The sequence below is a fragment of the Paramormyrops kingsleyae genome, chromosome 12 (assembly GCF_048594095.1).
Source record: "Paramormyrops kingsleyae isolate MSU_618 chromosome 12, PKINGS_0.4, whole genome shotgun sequence".
NCBI classification, from domain to species: Eukaryota; Metazoa; Chordata; class Actinopteri; order Osteoglossiformes; family Mormyridae; genus Paramormyrops; species Paramormyrops kingsleyae.
Genome location: NC_132808.1, coordinates 5,623,140 through 5,640,008, shown reverse-complemented (window position 1 = coordinate 5,640,008; position 16,869 = coordinate 5,623,140). Strand labels below are relative to the sequence as shown.

General features: G+C 42.5%; 1 protein-coding gene across 2 annotated transcripts in view; it reads right to left on the bottom strand.

Moving 5' to 3' along the window:
• Positions 1 to 16,869, bottom strand: part of LOC111837675 (serine/threonine-protein kinase 32B) — a 54,129-nt gene extending 37,260 nt beyond the window's left edge. Inside the window, exons 1-3 of one of the 2 annotated variants that reach the window (XM_023799931.2) lie at positions 16,312 to 16,869; positions 5,254 to 5,309; positions 459 to 610 (exon numbers count right to left, since the gene is read on the bottom strand). In XM_023799931.2, the coding sequence (XP_023655699.2) occupies positions 459 to 610; positions 5,254 to 5,309; positions 16,312 to 16,363 (260 nt within the window). In that variant the 5' untranslated portion in view covers positions 16,364 to 16,869. Of the gene's footprint in view, positions 1 to 458; positions 611 to 5,253; positions 5,310 to 7,094; positions 7,496 to 16,311 lie in introns of those variants that run through there. The other variant, XM_072718545.1, reaches the window with a different exon arrangement.

Below are 16,869 nucleotides of genomic sequence, written 5' to 3'. Positions count from 1 at the left end.
CATGGCAAAACTGCCAATTTTGTCCAGGTCAAAAATGCAGGCCTGTGCAGATCTGTGAGGTAAGAATTTAAGTTGCTGTTTTTAGCTTCCTGCGGATTTATACAGCAGACTCTGCACTGACGAGAGCCTGAAAGGCACTACAATCACTTGGAGATGCTCTGGCAGACGGTGCAGGAGCCTCATGATGATAAACAGTCTGTGTTTGAGTTGTCTGAATTGTCTTTTCCAGTCTTTCCTACTGCAGCATTGGATTGCATCCAATGTAGATCTTTTGCATGATTTCTAAGGTTCGGATACGTTGACTAAAGGCAATAAGAAGGATAAGCTTACATTACTTTGGCAGCCCTTGAAACCATTTTCAAGTACAATGACACAATATGCAGCAAAGAAGGTTGGTCTTTGAGGCTCAGAATTCAGATGCGAGGCTGGGGGGGGGGGGGGGGGAGGGTCCAACTCACCACAGATTGACAAGAAATGGGTGTTCCAGGCCCTGCATGACCTGCAGCTCCCTGAAGACATTGCGCACCTCGTCCCTCTCGATGCACTTCTGCTTGTTCATGTACTTCATGGCGTACATCTTTTTGGTGTCCCTCTTCTGCACGATACATACCTGGGTGGAGCAAAGACCAAAGGTCGACGTCCTTCATGCACATTTCACCCCCCCCCCCCATTTAAAGGTCCTCCCCACCTCCAAACTGCACTTTTATTTCTAAATCTAATTTTCATTCTAAAAAAAATAAACCATAAGAGTTTTAGTTAGAGGTTCGTGTAATGAATAACTGTATTGTTAAACACAAACCCTGTAGCTGAAAGCTGCCTCATTAGCTACAAAGTAGGATTTCACCCACTTGAGAGCAGTAAGGTTTGTAGAAATAATAACCCAATTTGCTGTTCAAAAGGTTTGTTTCCCCTTTTAAGGATGAAGTGAAGAATCTGCAGGACCTCCATTAAACCTGACACTCGCTGTTATTGTACCCGAGTGCCATAAATCGCCACGATGTGCTGACACTTGGCTCGCAGTGACATTAGCGTCACTTAGCTTAGCCAATTAGCTGACATGTAAATACTCCCAGACTCAGGGTACAAGTAGCCTCCTGTATCTATGAGCAAAATCTAACAGTTGAATCTCCCCCGTTTACATCCCACTTAGCACAAACACACACAGACACACACATCTAGGCAGCAAAGCTGCTGCCAAGCAATCATATGCTGAGAGCCTGAGAACTGGTGTTAACCGCCGGCCCATGATGAGGGAGGGGCAGGGAGATTAAATGATTTATTCTCTTCTATTTCTTTGTTTTTATTATTATTATCTTCATGTCCTTCACCTGAGTTTGAACCTCAGAACTCAACCCTACAAAAGTCTTATCTCAGTGACCCATCCCCTGCACAGAATCGAGCCCTCTGTCCGTTTACATTGAGACCCACCTCTACACATCTCCCTCTATTGATGCTCAGCGAGATATTATCACGTCGCTGCCCCTGAAAGACGTTAATGATTACTGTCTGATTTGTTTTCCCTTTGTAAGAAGAAGCAACCCACCATGTTTTTGAACAAAACAATTACTATACTATTGTAATGATCACTATTAAAATTATGCGCAGCGTGGCATCTCAGACTGCTATCCCATTCAGTGCGGTACCCCTGCCTTTGTCCTATACTGACTGGAATAGGCTCTAGATCCCTGTTTACTCTCTATTGAAAAATTGATGCACAGATGGATGGAATGATGGCTCAGTGGTCAGCCCTGGCACCTCCACTCCATGTGTGTGGAGTATTCATCTTCTCCCCAAGCTGTGCACCTTTATTGCAGATACTTTGGTTTCCTACGACAGGCTAAATTGCCCATAGTGTGTGTATGTGTACGCCCTGAGAGTATCAGGCTCGTGGCATACGTTGCAAACTCTTATCCTTGGCTGATGGCCCGCGACCACGGAACTCATTCCTCAACTCCTGGAGCCCCCCCTATAGGGCCCCCCAAGGGACATGCTCATATGCCTTTTCCAAGTTCACAAACACATGTAGACTGGTTGGGCAAACTCCCATGAACCCTCCAGTGTCCTTGCGAGGGTAAAGAGATTGTCCACTGTTCAGTGACCAGGACAGAATCCGCATTGGTCCTCTTAGATCCGAGGTTCGACCAACAGACGGACCCTCCTCTCCAGTACCCCGGCATAGACCTTCACAGGGAGGCTGAGGAGTGTGATCCCCCTAAAGTTGGAACACATCCTCTGGTCCCCTTTCTTGAATATTGGGGCCACCACCCCAGTCTGACAATCCAAAGGCACTCTCCCCGATACCCATGCAATGTTGAAGAGGCATGTCAGCCTAGACAGCCCAACAACATCAAGGGCTTTCAAGAACTCAGGGTGAATCTCATCCACCCCTAGAGTCCTACCACCAAGTAGTTGTTTGACTATTTCACTGACCTCAGCCCCAGAGATGGGCAAATCATCCTTCAAGTCTTCCAGCTCTACTTCCTCTACCCCTCCATGAACCACCACCTTATCGTGTTGGAGGGGTTTGTGTGCCTCCATGATCCTAGGAGCTATGTTGTCCGGGGCAATTGCCCCAGGTAGGGTCTCCCAAGGCAAATTGGTCCTAGGTGAGTGGCCAGAGTAAGTGCGGTTCAAACAGACTCCTATGATGATTGCAATACAGGAGCATGTTATCCCATCTGGATTGGGGAGACCAAGGCCTCGCCCTGGAACCATGCCTGGGGCAGGAGCTCGAGAGGTAGCGCCTGGTGGCTGGGCCTTCCTCCATAGGGCCCAGCCAGGCATTGCCGGAAAAAATAACATGGATCCGCCCTCCTGTGGGCCACCACCTGCAGGGGGAGCCATGGGGGTGCAATGTAGATCAGGTGGCAGTCAAAGGCAGGGGCCTTGATGGACCGATTGTCAGCTATCAAAATAAATATACACACACACGTACACACACCCACACACACACGCATCCATAAAACCAGCAGCAAGGGACCATAATTCTTAGCATAATCGCTTTGAATTCTGATATCTAACTTGTTCTGTTTTTGATGCCTGCACCGGTGGTATACACACGTTTCATTTCTAAAAAGCTTCATGTCCTTGTGTAGGCTGTACTCCAATACACATTCAGCCATGTCATTTAGAAAGGGCAAGGCAGAGGTTCACATATCATCAGAACAGAACAGCGTTTCATTTTCTTCCATGTACTTACAACACAGTATGCCTGGCCCCATACAGCACAAGAAAAAGTACTAGAAGAAGGCGTCTCCCATTGTGAACAAAGCTGAAGACGGCAACGATTATGATTTATCGAACATCAAGGGGGCAAGCAAGAAAAAACTGCAATTTCCTGAATGGACAGAATTGAAAATCAAGCATGTCATTATTTATCACAGTGAGCATAACAATTCAATAATTGATCCTGATGAAAATAATACAACAAAACCATTGTTGGTCATGGTAGGGCGAACAGCCACAATAATGGAAATCTTGCTTGATTGAATGCCAGCAAGATAGTCTCACTGTGTCTTTCCACAGTAATGACTCAGAGGACTTTGCATACATTGATAGAGGATGACTAGCTCTGCAGTTGTGAGCTGCAGTGTGACTTGGCACACTAGTCACCAAGTGTGCATTTCATCTTTCAGGTATCCTCTAATTCGGGCTTTACTTCATTCATGATGTCAAGGTGATGAGTGAAACCAGATGAATGTGACAGAAGCAGTTAGTTAGGGATGCATGTCTTTTATCAGGGTCATATATGTGGCATGAGACCTGGGTCAACCCAGTATAGTGTGGAAACATGAAGATAAAATGAAAAGATACTGAAACACGCTACAGGGACAGTCATGGCCCCTGTGTTACCCCATAAACAGAAAATGGAAGAAGAGACTTGTACATAACATGAGTTTTGTGTTCGTGGTGTGGTTTTTGTATTCGTGAATGAGTTCATTTGTGCATGGGTTACATGGTGTGTGTGAATTGGTGTAAGGTGGATGCAGGTAGGTGTCAGCATGGGTGTCCGCCTTGTTATGGAAATGCTGAAGCTTGTGCTTTTGTATCTGTGTTTGTTTAAGAATCTCATTGCTGATGAGGTTTTGCCAGTCTTGCTCACCATCTAATTTTCTAATTTTAATTTGAATTGCCCCAGAATAGATTCAGTATATTGTCAACAATTCACTTAATGAAGCACATTTTCATTTTGCTGACAGTAAGCAAATGAAAGAATGACTATATATATATATATATATATATATATATATAGTGTGTGTGTGTGTGTGTGTGTGTGTGTGTGTGTGTGTGTGAGATCATGTATATATTACATCATGGGGACCAAATTTTCCCACAATGTGATAAGAACATTTTTTTCAGCCTCCACAACTGGAATCTCAATGTTATGAAAAATTGTGTGTTTGTGTGTGTATGTGTGTGTGTGTGCGGTGCTTGTGTGTGTGTGTGCATGAGCGACAATATGTCCACGGCTGATTCAAACTGTGACGGAACCCTCTCTAGCCACTCATTCCTGCCGTCATCTCCTTTCAAAGTCTCAATTCAAGCGACAGGGAGTTGACGTGTGTACATCACCATGGCGACCGTGCCAAATATCCCTAACGAGCTGCCCTTTGTTACCCAACTGTGTGGAGCGCAGAAGCCATTTGTACTGCGGTAAGCCATTTGTTGCAGCTCTAGAGAGCTTCCTTTGCCAGGCAGTCAACGTCAAGTACTGACAACGTCACGGAAAGATGTGACTTGGGCAGTGACAGTGACGCACAAAGACTGTGCTGTCTGCTACAGTGCTACACTGTATGTTTATTTATACTCTGAGATCCATTATCAAATACTGCATTGCGTGGTACCACACTATTTTGACTAATTATGGTCACAATTTTCTTTTTACAGCCATAATTAAACATGATGTTTCCATGTAAGGTCAGTCGAGATGGATGGCGGACAGGAGATCAGCACCAAACTTTAGCACAGAGTCTTACTGTGTGGTTCAGTCACTCATTACCGCTATGGAAGTAAAACAATGGCCCAGCACTAATTTATGCCACATAATTAACACCAAGGCTCTGAATGTTCTTCAGGTGTTTTTCTCCAATGTAAGTCATTCAGATTTGGTGGAAAATCTAATAGACTCCACACAGCATATAGATTGGCAACACAGCATATCTATGAATGGGCAGATACACAGTTCTCCTCTTGACACTGTCGGAAGTGCTATTCTAGTGCGTTTTGGCTGTCAGAGGATCATTGTTCACTCACCTTCCCAAAGCTTCCCTTCCCAATGGCTCTGAGAATCTGGAAGTGGTCAAAGTTAACTGGAAGAAAATGAAAGGCATTCAAAGTTAATTTTAATATATATAATACATTCCACGTCAAGATGAGATTTTTATACAACAAAATAAATGACTCAAAAATTTTGGGCGGCAGGAAAAGCCATTAAGGAACAAGAACGGTAATCAAAGACTTTAGGGGAATCACTGCTAGCTATATGGTTTGATCAAAAGGCAGCTGATTGTGTGAATTTTGTGCTGTAGAAGTGGGTTATACTGCAAGATAAGCACACTGATATAAAAATACAGAAAAACCATCAGGCTGAAAGTGATGCATTTGCTTCTGAACTGACGATCGCAATAATCTCCAATGAATTTTAATTGGTTGAATGTTTACCCTGTAATTATGCAGACAGGCATTAATACTGTAATGTGAAACATTACAGGACTACGTGACAGGGCACTGCCAGCTCTATTAACTGTAGAACAATGAGCAAAGATGGGTCGAATTATATCTAGGTTTGAAAGTATGAGAACCATATTTTCAAAGGCTTTCAGCATCACAGAAATTAATAATACGCACCCAACCCGACCAAGAATATGCCTCGAACATTTCAAATACATAGTCTGCATGCGGGGTTCAGAGGTTTAGACTGCCTGCGCCAAGGAAATGTTACCCTGGTGACCTAAATGCTAAGCACTACTGACCAAAATGATGAGATTCATTCATGTGCACTCACGAGGTAAGGATGAGGAAAAGGATCACATGACATGGCATGACATAGAACGAGGGGTTCTCTCACCCCCTTCTGAAGTGGAGGAGCAATTGTTTATTTTTTATCTGACTATAGGCATATAGACACGTAATAGGTAAGAAAGAGTAGATCAGACTTGTATACAGGGATGTTTGAGGTGTGTGTCTGTTTATGTCATTAGTGTGCTGGGCAGATGCGAAGCTATAGAGGCCACCACATGCATCCTCACTTCTGCGAGTCACTTCTGGCCCTGAAGGGGCCAGAACAACCCAAATGACAAAGTCGACTGCCTCACCTGACATCAAGCGAGCGACAAACCACTGATCTGGCACTGGCGTGGGATGAAGTGAGCTGCGCAGCCTCCCCCAGTAATAAAAAGGTAAAGAGGAAATGAGACCGGGAGAAGCTCACTCCCCAACGGAGCTGCTGTTTTTCTTACCACTTTAGATGTTCCACCCCCCCCCCCCCCACCCTCCACTTCGCTCTGAAAATGAGGTCTTTGATATCTCACTGGTGAGAAAGCCAACTGCCTCTGGTGCCTCTGGGGCTGTTGCAGGGAGTTGGGGGGGGGGGGGGGGGGGAGGGGGCGGGGTTTCATTTATTCATGGGAGTGGAGAAGGATCTCAGCTCATTGAAGACGTGCTCCTGTGGGGTAGCTGAGCGAGATGAAGCCGATAAGGTGTGTAAAATCAGCCGGCTTGTGTGTATTTGTACGGATGCATCTGTGTGAATATTCCTCCCATTAATGGAGACACCTGTTAAGAGGAAAGATGTTGAATCCCAAAAGGCAATTAAACCTGTGTTGGCCTCATATTCGTTCCCAGTGCAGAATATCATACAGGCGAAGGGGTTCAAGGAAGGTCATGCCTCCATGTACGCTGTCTGCCCAGCATCTTAAACACCTTCCAATTCTTCAGGAGGAAGACAATGCCTGCATTCAGTTACAGGCAGTGGGTGGCCTTCACATTTCAGACAGGCCAGCAACCAAAGCCATATAAAGAATAAAATATGGATTTTTAGATCTGAAATGTTTCTGAGTGTGTGAAGATTAAGTATTAAACTTTGCTAAACTCACAGGGTTTCCATTACTACCATGGCCATCTTTTGTGACATCACAAACTTGGCTTCCTCCGCTGTGAAAACACCACATATCGTAGTCTCCTCCCACAACAACATTAGGGAGAAGAATTTAAACAGGTCAATTGCTGTTTGCAGTGTTAGCCGAGATGGAGACGCATCTGCTTTGTATCTATAGAGAGATCAGCACAAACACCAAGGTTCAAACGTCTGAAAGCATCAATGTTCAAGTACAAACACTGACACACGTGGCAGTTCTGCTCACACATCTACACACACACATTCTCAAGCATATATACATTTATCTATCTTCTATTATGGCATCACATCAATGTCAAAACTAAAAGGCAATAAAACATAATGTGAAAAATATAATCCAGGAAGTTTAAACATTTTGCGGGTGTAAGTATCCCATTTACATACGCAAATGTTAAACTCACAAGCACAGAAAGAATAATCGCGTGTATCATAATATCACGCTCAAATTGTCTTTATTCCTTGAATGTTTTTGTTCCTTCTTGATTTGATAGATATCCTCGTGCACCAAGCGGATTACCTTCAGCAGCTCTCTGCACTCAAATAAGATTTTTGCATTTGAGTATTGGTAGTTTGGGGAGGGGCTCATCGCCAGTTCTGTCAGCAAATGCTATTGGCTGATGGCTCCTAGTTTTGTAACTGACTGTCCATTATGAAAAGCTTCTCCAGAAGACAAAGATAGCAGATGATAGTGATGGGAATTCAGGCTCTTTTTAGAGAGCCATTCCATTTTAGTGATGGGAATAACAGCTCTTTGAAAGGAGCTGGATCTTATGGCTCGATTCTTTTCCGAGAGCTGTTCATTTTTCTTTTTCTTTTTTAGGGGGTGAGGGTTGCTAGGCTTATCTGTGAAATAATCACTAAAATAATGATAGGGCAAGATTTGGGTCAGATTCAGACTTAGACATACTACCAATAATATTTTATTTTGCATGTGTAAGACTAGGTTTAGCAGCACTAAATTACTCGTACTGCCAGGCCTAATGTCAATGATCTGTAATATCCCTCTGCTTTGTCAGTAAATTTAATATGTTGAATTTATGAAATTTATTGTAAAGTTGCCATACCTTGAAGGTAATTCATGCAACACTTTCTAGCAAATCCTGCTCAATCTGCCTTTAAGAAAACAAACATGAAAAAGGGCTTTATTGAAATAAACACAGAAACCGGGCAAAACAAGGCAGACCACAAGGGGTCAAACAGGTAGGTTAACACGGGAAAAACTCTGGAGTACACACATGGAATGACTTCAATGACAGGACTGGGGAGCACAGGACTGGGAAGCCCTTTTATCCAGGACTGATGAAGGAGCAAATGAGAGGCAGCTGGAGTGATCCACACAAGGGCAGAAACGAGAGGTAAGATGCACACAGAACAGGCGTGGCTCATTAGAGCCACAATAAGGAGACAATACAGGGCATGACACCATTAGCATGAATGGTGCAGTAGTGATGCGAATAGTTGATCCTATTATTGTCTTGTATTAATTAACAAACGAAAAGAAAAAGAAAATAAATCAGCTCTCAGACGGGACCAACACATTACTAGAAGATGAAAAGGGACATTGACAGGTAGCTAGGTTAAAAGAAACCCATGGTTTAGCTGGCTTATAATAATAATGATAATTTAATAATGAAGCTTTAACTGTTTGTTATGAGCATGCATTCACTTTTTACCCACTTGCTTGTTCCCCACATCAACATGAAAATAGCATAATAGTAATAGACACTTTATTGCTCCCATGGGGGAATTGTTTTTATGTCTCCCACAGCTTACTCTTTGTAGAGCAAGTTGTCTACAAAGGGCAGCTGCCCATAGTAGCACCCAGGGGGTTAAGGGCCTTTCTTAAGGACCCACAGACACGCTGAGGTTGGGTTTGAACTGGCAACCTTCTGATTATAGGTACACAGGCTTAGCCCACTGAGCCACACGCTGCCTATTTTTATGATGATGGGGAAAGAGGCAAGTGAGCAATGGGAATCATTGAAACCGTGCTCATAAAACAGTTAAAGCTTGGGTATTAAACTACTATTTTAAAATAGATAAACTATGATTTGCTCTCACATATATTAATTTGCTCCCAAATGTCTCATTTTGTCTCATTTTGTCAGGTTTGGCACCTCATAGAAGGTAATCCGCTTGGTGCATGAGGATACCTATCAAATCAAGAAGGAAAAGAATATTTGAAAAGGAAAAAAGACAGTTTGAGTGTAATAGTATGATACACAGGCACAAGGCTTAAAGAAGCTAACATTTCTGCTTCAGCTTTGCACCAAGCTTGAAGCCGTGTGGCCAATAAGGTGATGCAGATGCAAGAATGTGCCATGTGTGCTGCGGTCTCATGTTACACTGTGACTTTTCATAAAAATATTAAATGAAATAACTCACTGTCAGTGCAAGTCACTCATAGTGCAGATTTAAATACTAAGGACACATTTCCCTTGCAACCCTAGTAAGAAACACATTCCCTCGTGTTGTTGGCAAGTTGGTAGATGGGGGGGGGGGGAGTTACAATTCTGAATTGTGAATTTAAGCACATTTTACTGCAGTCAGTCAAGCAAGCATTAAGGGAGGTACTCATGACATAAGGAAGCAATTTACAGATCTGCCCCCTCACCCACAGCCCTGTGTAGCCGGAAGAAAGTGTGTGTGTATCAAATTTTTGGAGCTTGGTGTTGAAGTATCAGTGTTAATGCATCATCAAACGTCTAAATGCTATTATATCCGACCTCGTGGGCACTTAAATGCCCGCCGAGGAAAAAGAGAAACGGAAATGACTGTCCGGGAAATGCAATCCAGGTTACAGCAGATGGTGGTGACTTATCAATGCCCGTATTGCACTTGCCACTCATAATGCACCTTCAGCTGCTCCCATTTGGTCAAGAAAAGATAAGTGGGGGGTTAAGATGTGAGACTGAGGCTAGAATATGGCTGCCACACAGAAACAATACGTACACCTACACAGTGGATGAAAACAGATACTATATGTGAAAGAGTAGAATTCATCTGCCCACATGGAGGGGAAGATCCAGGTGAGTCTGAAGATCTTTCTAGAGACTGCTGCCTAATATTAGAGGACATGGAAAAATAAACCTGCTTATATTTTGCTTTTGCAACAACACTGACCTACAGGTTTACTGAATATAAACAAGACTGACGTGACATGGCAGTAAGACGAGGGACAGACTTCCAGCTCAGAACAGCTGAAATATATGGCCCTAGCATGAATGGGTTGTTCATAAAATGAGGGAGAGTCTGGTGTCACAACTCCTGATCCACTGGCTCTTGAGGTTCACCCTGTCAGTGTCCAGGTCTGGCAACTCCCAGGTCCCCAGTATGCATGTACTTCAAGTTATCAAAGCTCCAGTCACAGTGACTGTCAGTGTTTTTGAGAGCCAGCGCTCCTGGTTCTGGCCCTTTGACCACCCATCCTTGTATATCAATGTCTTAGCTGCTCAATGCTTTACTTTGGTGGCTGTTAGTAGTTTGGCTCTGTCTCAGTGACACCCCTGGTGATGTGAGATGACGACTGCCTCTCTCCTCCTGCAGATTTAGCACTCTGCCCTGAAGTGGAGGACTGTGCTTTACCTGATAAACACCGGCACACCAGTGAGAGCTGTAAAACCCTCTCACCCTCTAACAGGAGAGGTGCCTGAGATCCAGTACAAACAGAAACATGTAATGACACCCAAGGGACCAGACAGTTTGTACATCCTAATATTGCCCATCTCACAATAGCCAGAGCACTGCACATAAATATCTGGCATGTGTCTGGGACCAAGAGATGTCACCTGTATGGAAAAGAAAGGGGATAGTGATGTCAGTTTGAAAATGAATATCCAGAATAAGGGCTGATGTCTTCCTGTCGCTCTGTCCTACAATCCCCGTCCCTTTCATGAATCTCCAACAAATGCGCCATGATATCCATCGCAGCCTCCTCATCTTTAACAAGGTTTAGGGACCTGTAATTGAGCTTCCTTTGGCTCCAAAACATCCTGTAGCAGTGAGTGGTTGCTTGGTCAGGACATCAGTGTATTGATTTCTTGTCCCAGTTGTGTTCTCTCCTAGCAACAGGCCGAACGCAGTCGAGCTGACGGCTGCCATCTGTGTCTCCAGCTGCATCAAAAGGCAGGCCTCTATCCCTCAGGCAGAAGCACGCGTCGGGTCACTTCCCCCGGCATGCACCGTTTCCTCCCTGAAAGAGGGCATTCATGAATGATCCATCTCAACACAGGGCTGTTTCTTTTGGATGCACTCATGGCCATCTTAACAAGAAACAAAAGCCGCCTCAACAAATACGAACACCGGGCTGCCTCCATCAAACAGGGATTCCAAAACAACTGATCCAATCGACATTGACAATGTTCAACGGCTGTGAAAGGAGGACCAAGGGCCTTTCTCCTAACAAGAAGGTACTGCCTTCAAACTCCAGAAAGATTGTTGTGCCTTGAACCGAACCTAGGGAAAATATTTTCTTTGACTGGAATGTCTTCAAATGTTAGGATTTCCCCAGGAGGGTCTGTGACAGCTTTGAGTATTATTGCTTCAACTGGCTTGTTGAACCAATAATACTTGGCTTTTTGATGATACCCAGGCACAATTCATAAACTGATGTTACTAACCACCACACCTGAGGAACTCTGTGTTGCTTTCTTTGTATGATTAAATATTTCTTGGTTCTTGTTTAAGTTCCATTGTTTGGTAAAAAAAAAAAAAAGCTTTAATACCAAAAAGTGTCTGGATAGAAATACAGTAGTTAGGACAATCTTCATCTGAACAATGTTTGTTTGAACAGCTGACCAACTGAAAATGACAGAAAGGTGCCAACCAATTCATAAAATTACAGTGAATGAAATCTTCCTTAAATTCAAAGTTGAACTGAAGAAAAATCAGCTTGAAAACAAACAAAAATGCGAGTTAGCTTCATTAAATCCCAATGCTACAAGATAACATGCAAGTACCAATGATCTAAGAGTGAGAACATAATCTGGTCATTAGTAGCCAGGCAACACAAACAAAGTGAAAGGCAACTTGAACTAAATGAACATTATGTTCGCTTAGTAGGGCTCAGCACAGGTATGTTCAATGATTCATCGGAATAAGACTCCCCAAACTCTGACTTGCCAGTGATTCTCAATCCGTGGGTTACAACCCAAACTTGAGTTGGAAATGTAAGCATTTTAAAACCAATCTCCTATGATCAGATTTCCCATCCGCAGTCTTGAATTTAACCTACTGTATATAAATGGGTTTTGGGTCTGCAACTGCTTATCACAAATATAGTGAAAACAACCAATCCAAGAAGCCAAAACACCGATGCTTAATTTAAAATTCACTGGCACATCCACACTTGCAAGTTTATATAGGCATTGATTGGTGTGAATTGCAAAGTGCACTGCACGCTTGATCATAGCATTAATTTAGACCTATATTGGATAGAGGGTCACCACTGAGCTGGCATGGTAAAAATTGGGTTGTGGTGCAAAAATAATTGAGAACCAGTGGACTAGGCCACGAGGTATGCCAGAGGCATGGGGGGGGAGCACAACAAGATCCTCTTACAGTAAAGTAGTCTACATCACTGGTGTTACGAGAAGACCATTTAAAGTTACCTTCTACTAAGTTGATGATGGTGTGCTTCTGTACATCCAGTAACTGTGAAATGACGGAGAAGCTAGAAAGCTAGAGGGCCCCCATGTGGGCACCTGGGTGTCATGCAGAGGTGCCTGTCACCTCCACAGGAATCTGAATGTTAAGAGTGAAGGCATTTACTTATGGTTATGGTGCTACATTTACCAAAGGTGAAAATGCTATTTTTTTCCATAAGAAATATTGCAATAATTAGACAATCATAATAATTATTTGAATTTATTATTATTTAATAATAATTATTTAAAACATAAAGACAGCTGTCCTTATTCATTAAAACACCAGTAGATTGCTTGTACAATTCAGGTTCAGCCCTTATTTTAAATGGTAAAACAGCAGGAATCCATAGTGAACTTGTCTCCCTGCCCTGCTCACCTAAGGCCTAAAAAAAGAGAGATTCTGTGATGAGGGCTTTCCAAGGCTCCAGATGATGAACTTGACAAGGCTGATCGTTCGTTTGCTGTGAAGGAGCCTCGTACTCCATCCCTGCATTATAGTTAATCTCCAAATATGTCAATTTTGGCATTTTTAAGAGTTGATTTGAGTTCACACATGTTTGTTTAACCTCCCCTTGCTTCTCTAGTCTTCAACTTCTTACCTGGAAACAGCACGCTCTCAGAATGTATGCTAATTGAGAAATGAATGCCAAACTGGCAACACCCAACACACACATACACAGTTAGTACTTCTGCTATGCTTGCAGGAGACTCATAATATTGCAAAGGTGAGATTATTACATTATACATATGCGTAGCGTTTGCTACTCCCTAGCTACCTGTAAGCACCTGTTTCCACAGCTGATAAGGGAATAACCTGTAGGTTAGCTGATTAGCATGAATTCAGGAGCACTGCCCAGTTTTCCCTTGGACAGCTGCCTGGTGAAGCCATGAATAATGTATCCGTCCTCCAAAGTATTCCGGCTACTGCCTGGTCGCTAACCAAACAGTGACTGTTTACCATATTTTATCGCCTCAATACAATCTTGGACTGGTTTAGGTTAAATCAATCATTAGTAATATATTTTAGCAGCGTATTTAGCACTTTTTATCCAATGGGACTTGTACATGTTTATAACAAGGGAAACTTCGCCATATCATGTGAATTAGCTACCTGGCCCAGAAGTATTTCAAACAGAAATACAGTACCAACGGGAAACTGTATCAGTTCGCTTCATATCGTAAATCGTTAACGCTAGCCCTTTTAAACATGACAACAATGCACCTATACATAGATATTGATTAAGATCAGTTATTTATAAGCCTGATGTTTCTCAGAGACACTTGAGTTATACCAAAAAAATGTCAAATAAATCCGCTGTATATTTTTAAACCAACTAGGATCAGTATAACATGAACAAAAATATTATGAGGTCTCAGCATAGAACTATTGCGTTTGCAGTGGCTTTACTTGCGTTGTCCAGTTTACATAGCTGCTTTTCACGTTTACGCTGAGAGTGCTGCCGTATCCTTAATTTAGTTTGCTGCTGCTCAGAGCTGACAGCGTGTGGCATAAATAATTTATTCTTTTAAAACATGCTCTTAGATCTCAGTTGTGTGATGTGCCTTGCTGTTTCTTCACTGAGTAACGTACTAAAGGGGCCATCTGCAATGCAGGTGACCACGCGCGTCGGTTAATAAGCAACGTTTATCTGAATAATTTAATCACGCAATATTATAATAATCAGAATAGCTGATGTTCAAATGTTCAAACTAAAACAGAAGCACAAGAGATTTCATAAAGTGCATTAGAAGGATGTTCAGCACTAAGAAACATGAAAATGGCCTTTCTGATGTGAACTGCCATCGAATGAGGCTTCGCCACTCTGGCTGAATAGGGAGCTGGACCCTTCTGTTACTCAGATGCTGTTTTGTGAAAGTTGACTGTAGTAGCATGTCTCTGCAGACTAACCCAATCGGGAAGTAAGCACCCACAAACGTCAAAGACAGGGTCCAAAGACCACCGAACCTAAGCCAGCAAGATGGAGGAAGCACATGGAATTTCAGCACCAGCACAACTTGTCCACCTCGCTGCTCCCAATAGGCCTCCAGCTAACCTCGTTTGTCACTTTATTTTTATTTTTTATTTGGTTCCCTTACATGGTTACAGCTGAAAAACCTGTGTGATTCTTTGATAATAAACTGTCTTTATCAGCCATCCCTTGCAATATTTTGCAGCTGCTGCTTTCATCCCTAATTAATTCTGAAGAATATGTTGTTATCTTTCTATGCCTATGGTGGGCGACTTATTAAAATTTGATTTTCTTAGAGGAGTTAAATAACAGATTCTACCCTTGCATTTCATCTGTCTTTACTGATAGACTTACAAATACAGTTCAGTTTGATTTGATCAGGTGAGAAGTGTGTCTGTGTGTGTGTGTGTGTGAGCGGGTTTACCTATCCTTATGGGGACATAATGTCCCCATAACGTGATAAATATCCGTTTTTTTGCAAAAAAAACTCAATTTTATAAAAATTGGTGAATGCTATATAAAAACTAAAAATGCAAAAACTCTTGTATTTTGTTAGGTTACTTATGGTTATGGTTAGGGCAGGGTAGGGGTTAAGGTTGTCATAGTTAGCGTTAGCATTTTTCCCATTGAAATGAACGAGCGGTCCCCATAAGGATATGTTTACCCTACATGTGTGTTTGTCTGTGTGTGTGTCAAAGACAGGAGTAATACAAAAAGAATTTTACACACAACCTTCACTGACAATTTTTTCCTTTTTCAATTTATGGTTACGTTTTAATGCAGCCTAACACCAGAAGAAGTCTACAGCAGAACAGAAAAAGTCTGATAGAGGTTTGTTATTGCTTCAGACAGCCCACTATGGAAGAGGTTGGCCAGTAATTTCAGTTCTTGTGGTACTGAAACCTGACTAAATACACAAGAATTCAATAACACTTACCTTAACCTACACCTTCTGTTACCTCATATCGGTACCATTGCTGACACAAGATCCACCGTTATACAGATATATACCCATACATTTCAGAAAACTCCATGCTACAAATAATACATTCATCCTTCTTCCAGCCATTTATCCAGCACAGCGTCATAGGGACACTGGATCGTATCCCAGGCAGCTTAGGGGAAGACCTCCGAGATGGGATGCCAGTCCATCGCAGCGAAACACGCACTCTCAGAATCACACACTATATATACAATCTCAGTACAAATCTCAGAAAAGTCAAAGCCAAAATCAGTGTAGAAAGATACCATGTAGAACGCTACATTTATGCATCTAAATTGTCGTACTAGCATTATCCTAGTGTCTTGCTAAACTGGCTACTAGATTTACAACCAAAACATCGAAGAAACCATCATGGCATGTATAGAAAAAATAGTTATTCATTTATGTTTGATGAGTAGAATTAATAAATCATCTCACTACAGAGAAAAAACTTTACATTTTTTTAAGCACAAAAAACGATTAGGCTTTCGCTTTTTGAGCATATTGTTGAGGATGTATGCGCTACACGGATAACCTGAACCATGCGAGCCAAAAACAGCACGCTGGACAGCTCCTTACCGTCTTCGTCCTCATCAAACACGGGAGTTTTGTGGGAGTGATTTGCGCCCATATTCCGGAGCTTTTCTCCACAACCCACGGGGAGTCGTCCGATAAGTCAGTTACGGGCATCCCACGAAAAGTAAAATATTTTTTTCTGCTTTTTTATTATTGTTGTTATTGTATTTTCTTCCGGGATAACAGAAGTCCATACGATTTCCTAATTCATCTGGACTTTCTCCTATTCACTATGCCACAAACAAAGTGGAAGCCCACACCTTTTCGTCCATGCTCACAAACTGATCTCTCTTTAACTACCAAGGATCTAAACAGAAGCGCCGATGTCTTAGACGAGAATAAAAAGAAATCCCAGCTGTATATGGGGACGATCCATTGCGCCTTAAAACAATCGCATCCAGCTTCTGACTAATTCGGTTTTATTTCGGTGCGGGGGATTTCGAAAGGATTGATAGTCAATGAAAATGAAAAGGAAAGAGGTCGAAAAAAGGGATGTAGTGGAAAGCCTGCTGGCAGGTCCTGCAAACGCGATTTCTCCGTCTGTCTGCAGGAAACCCCACT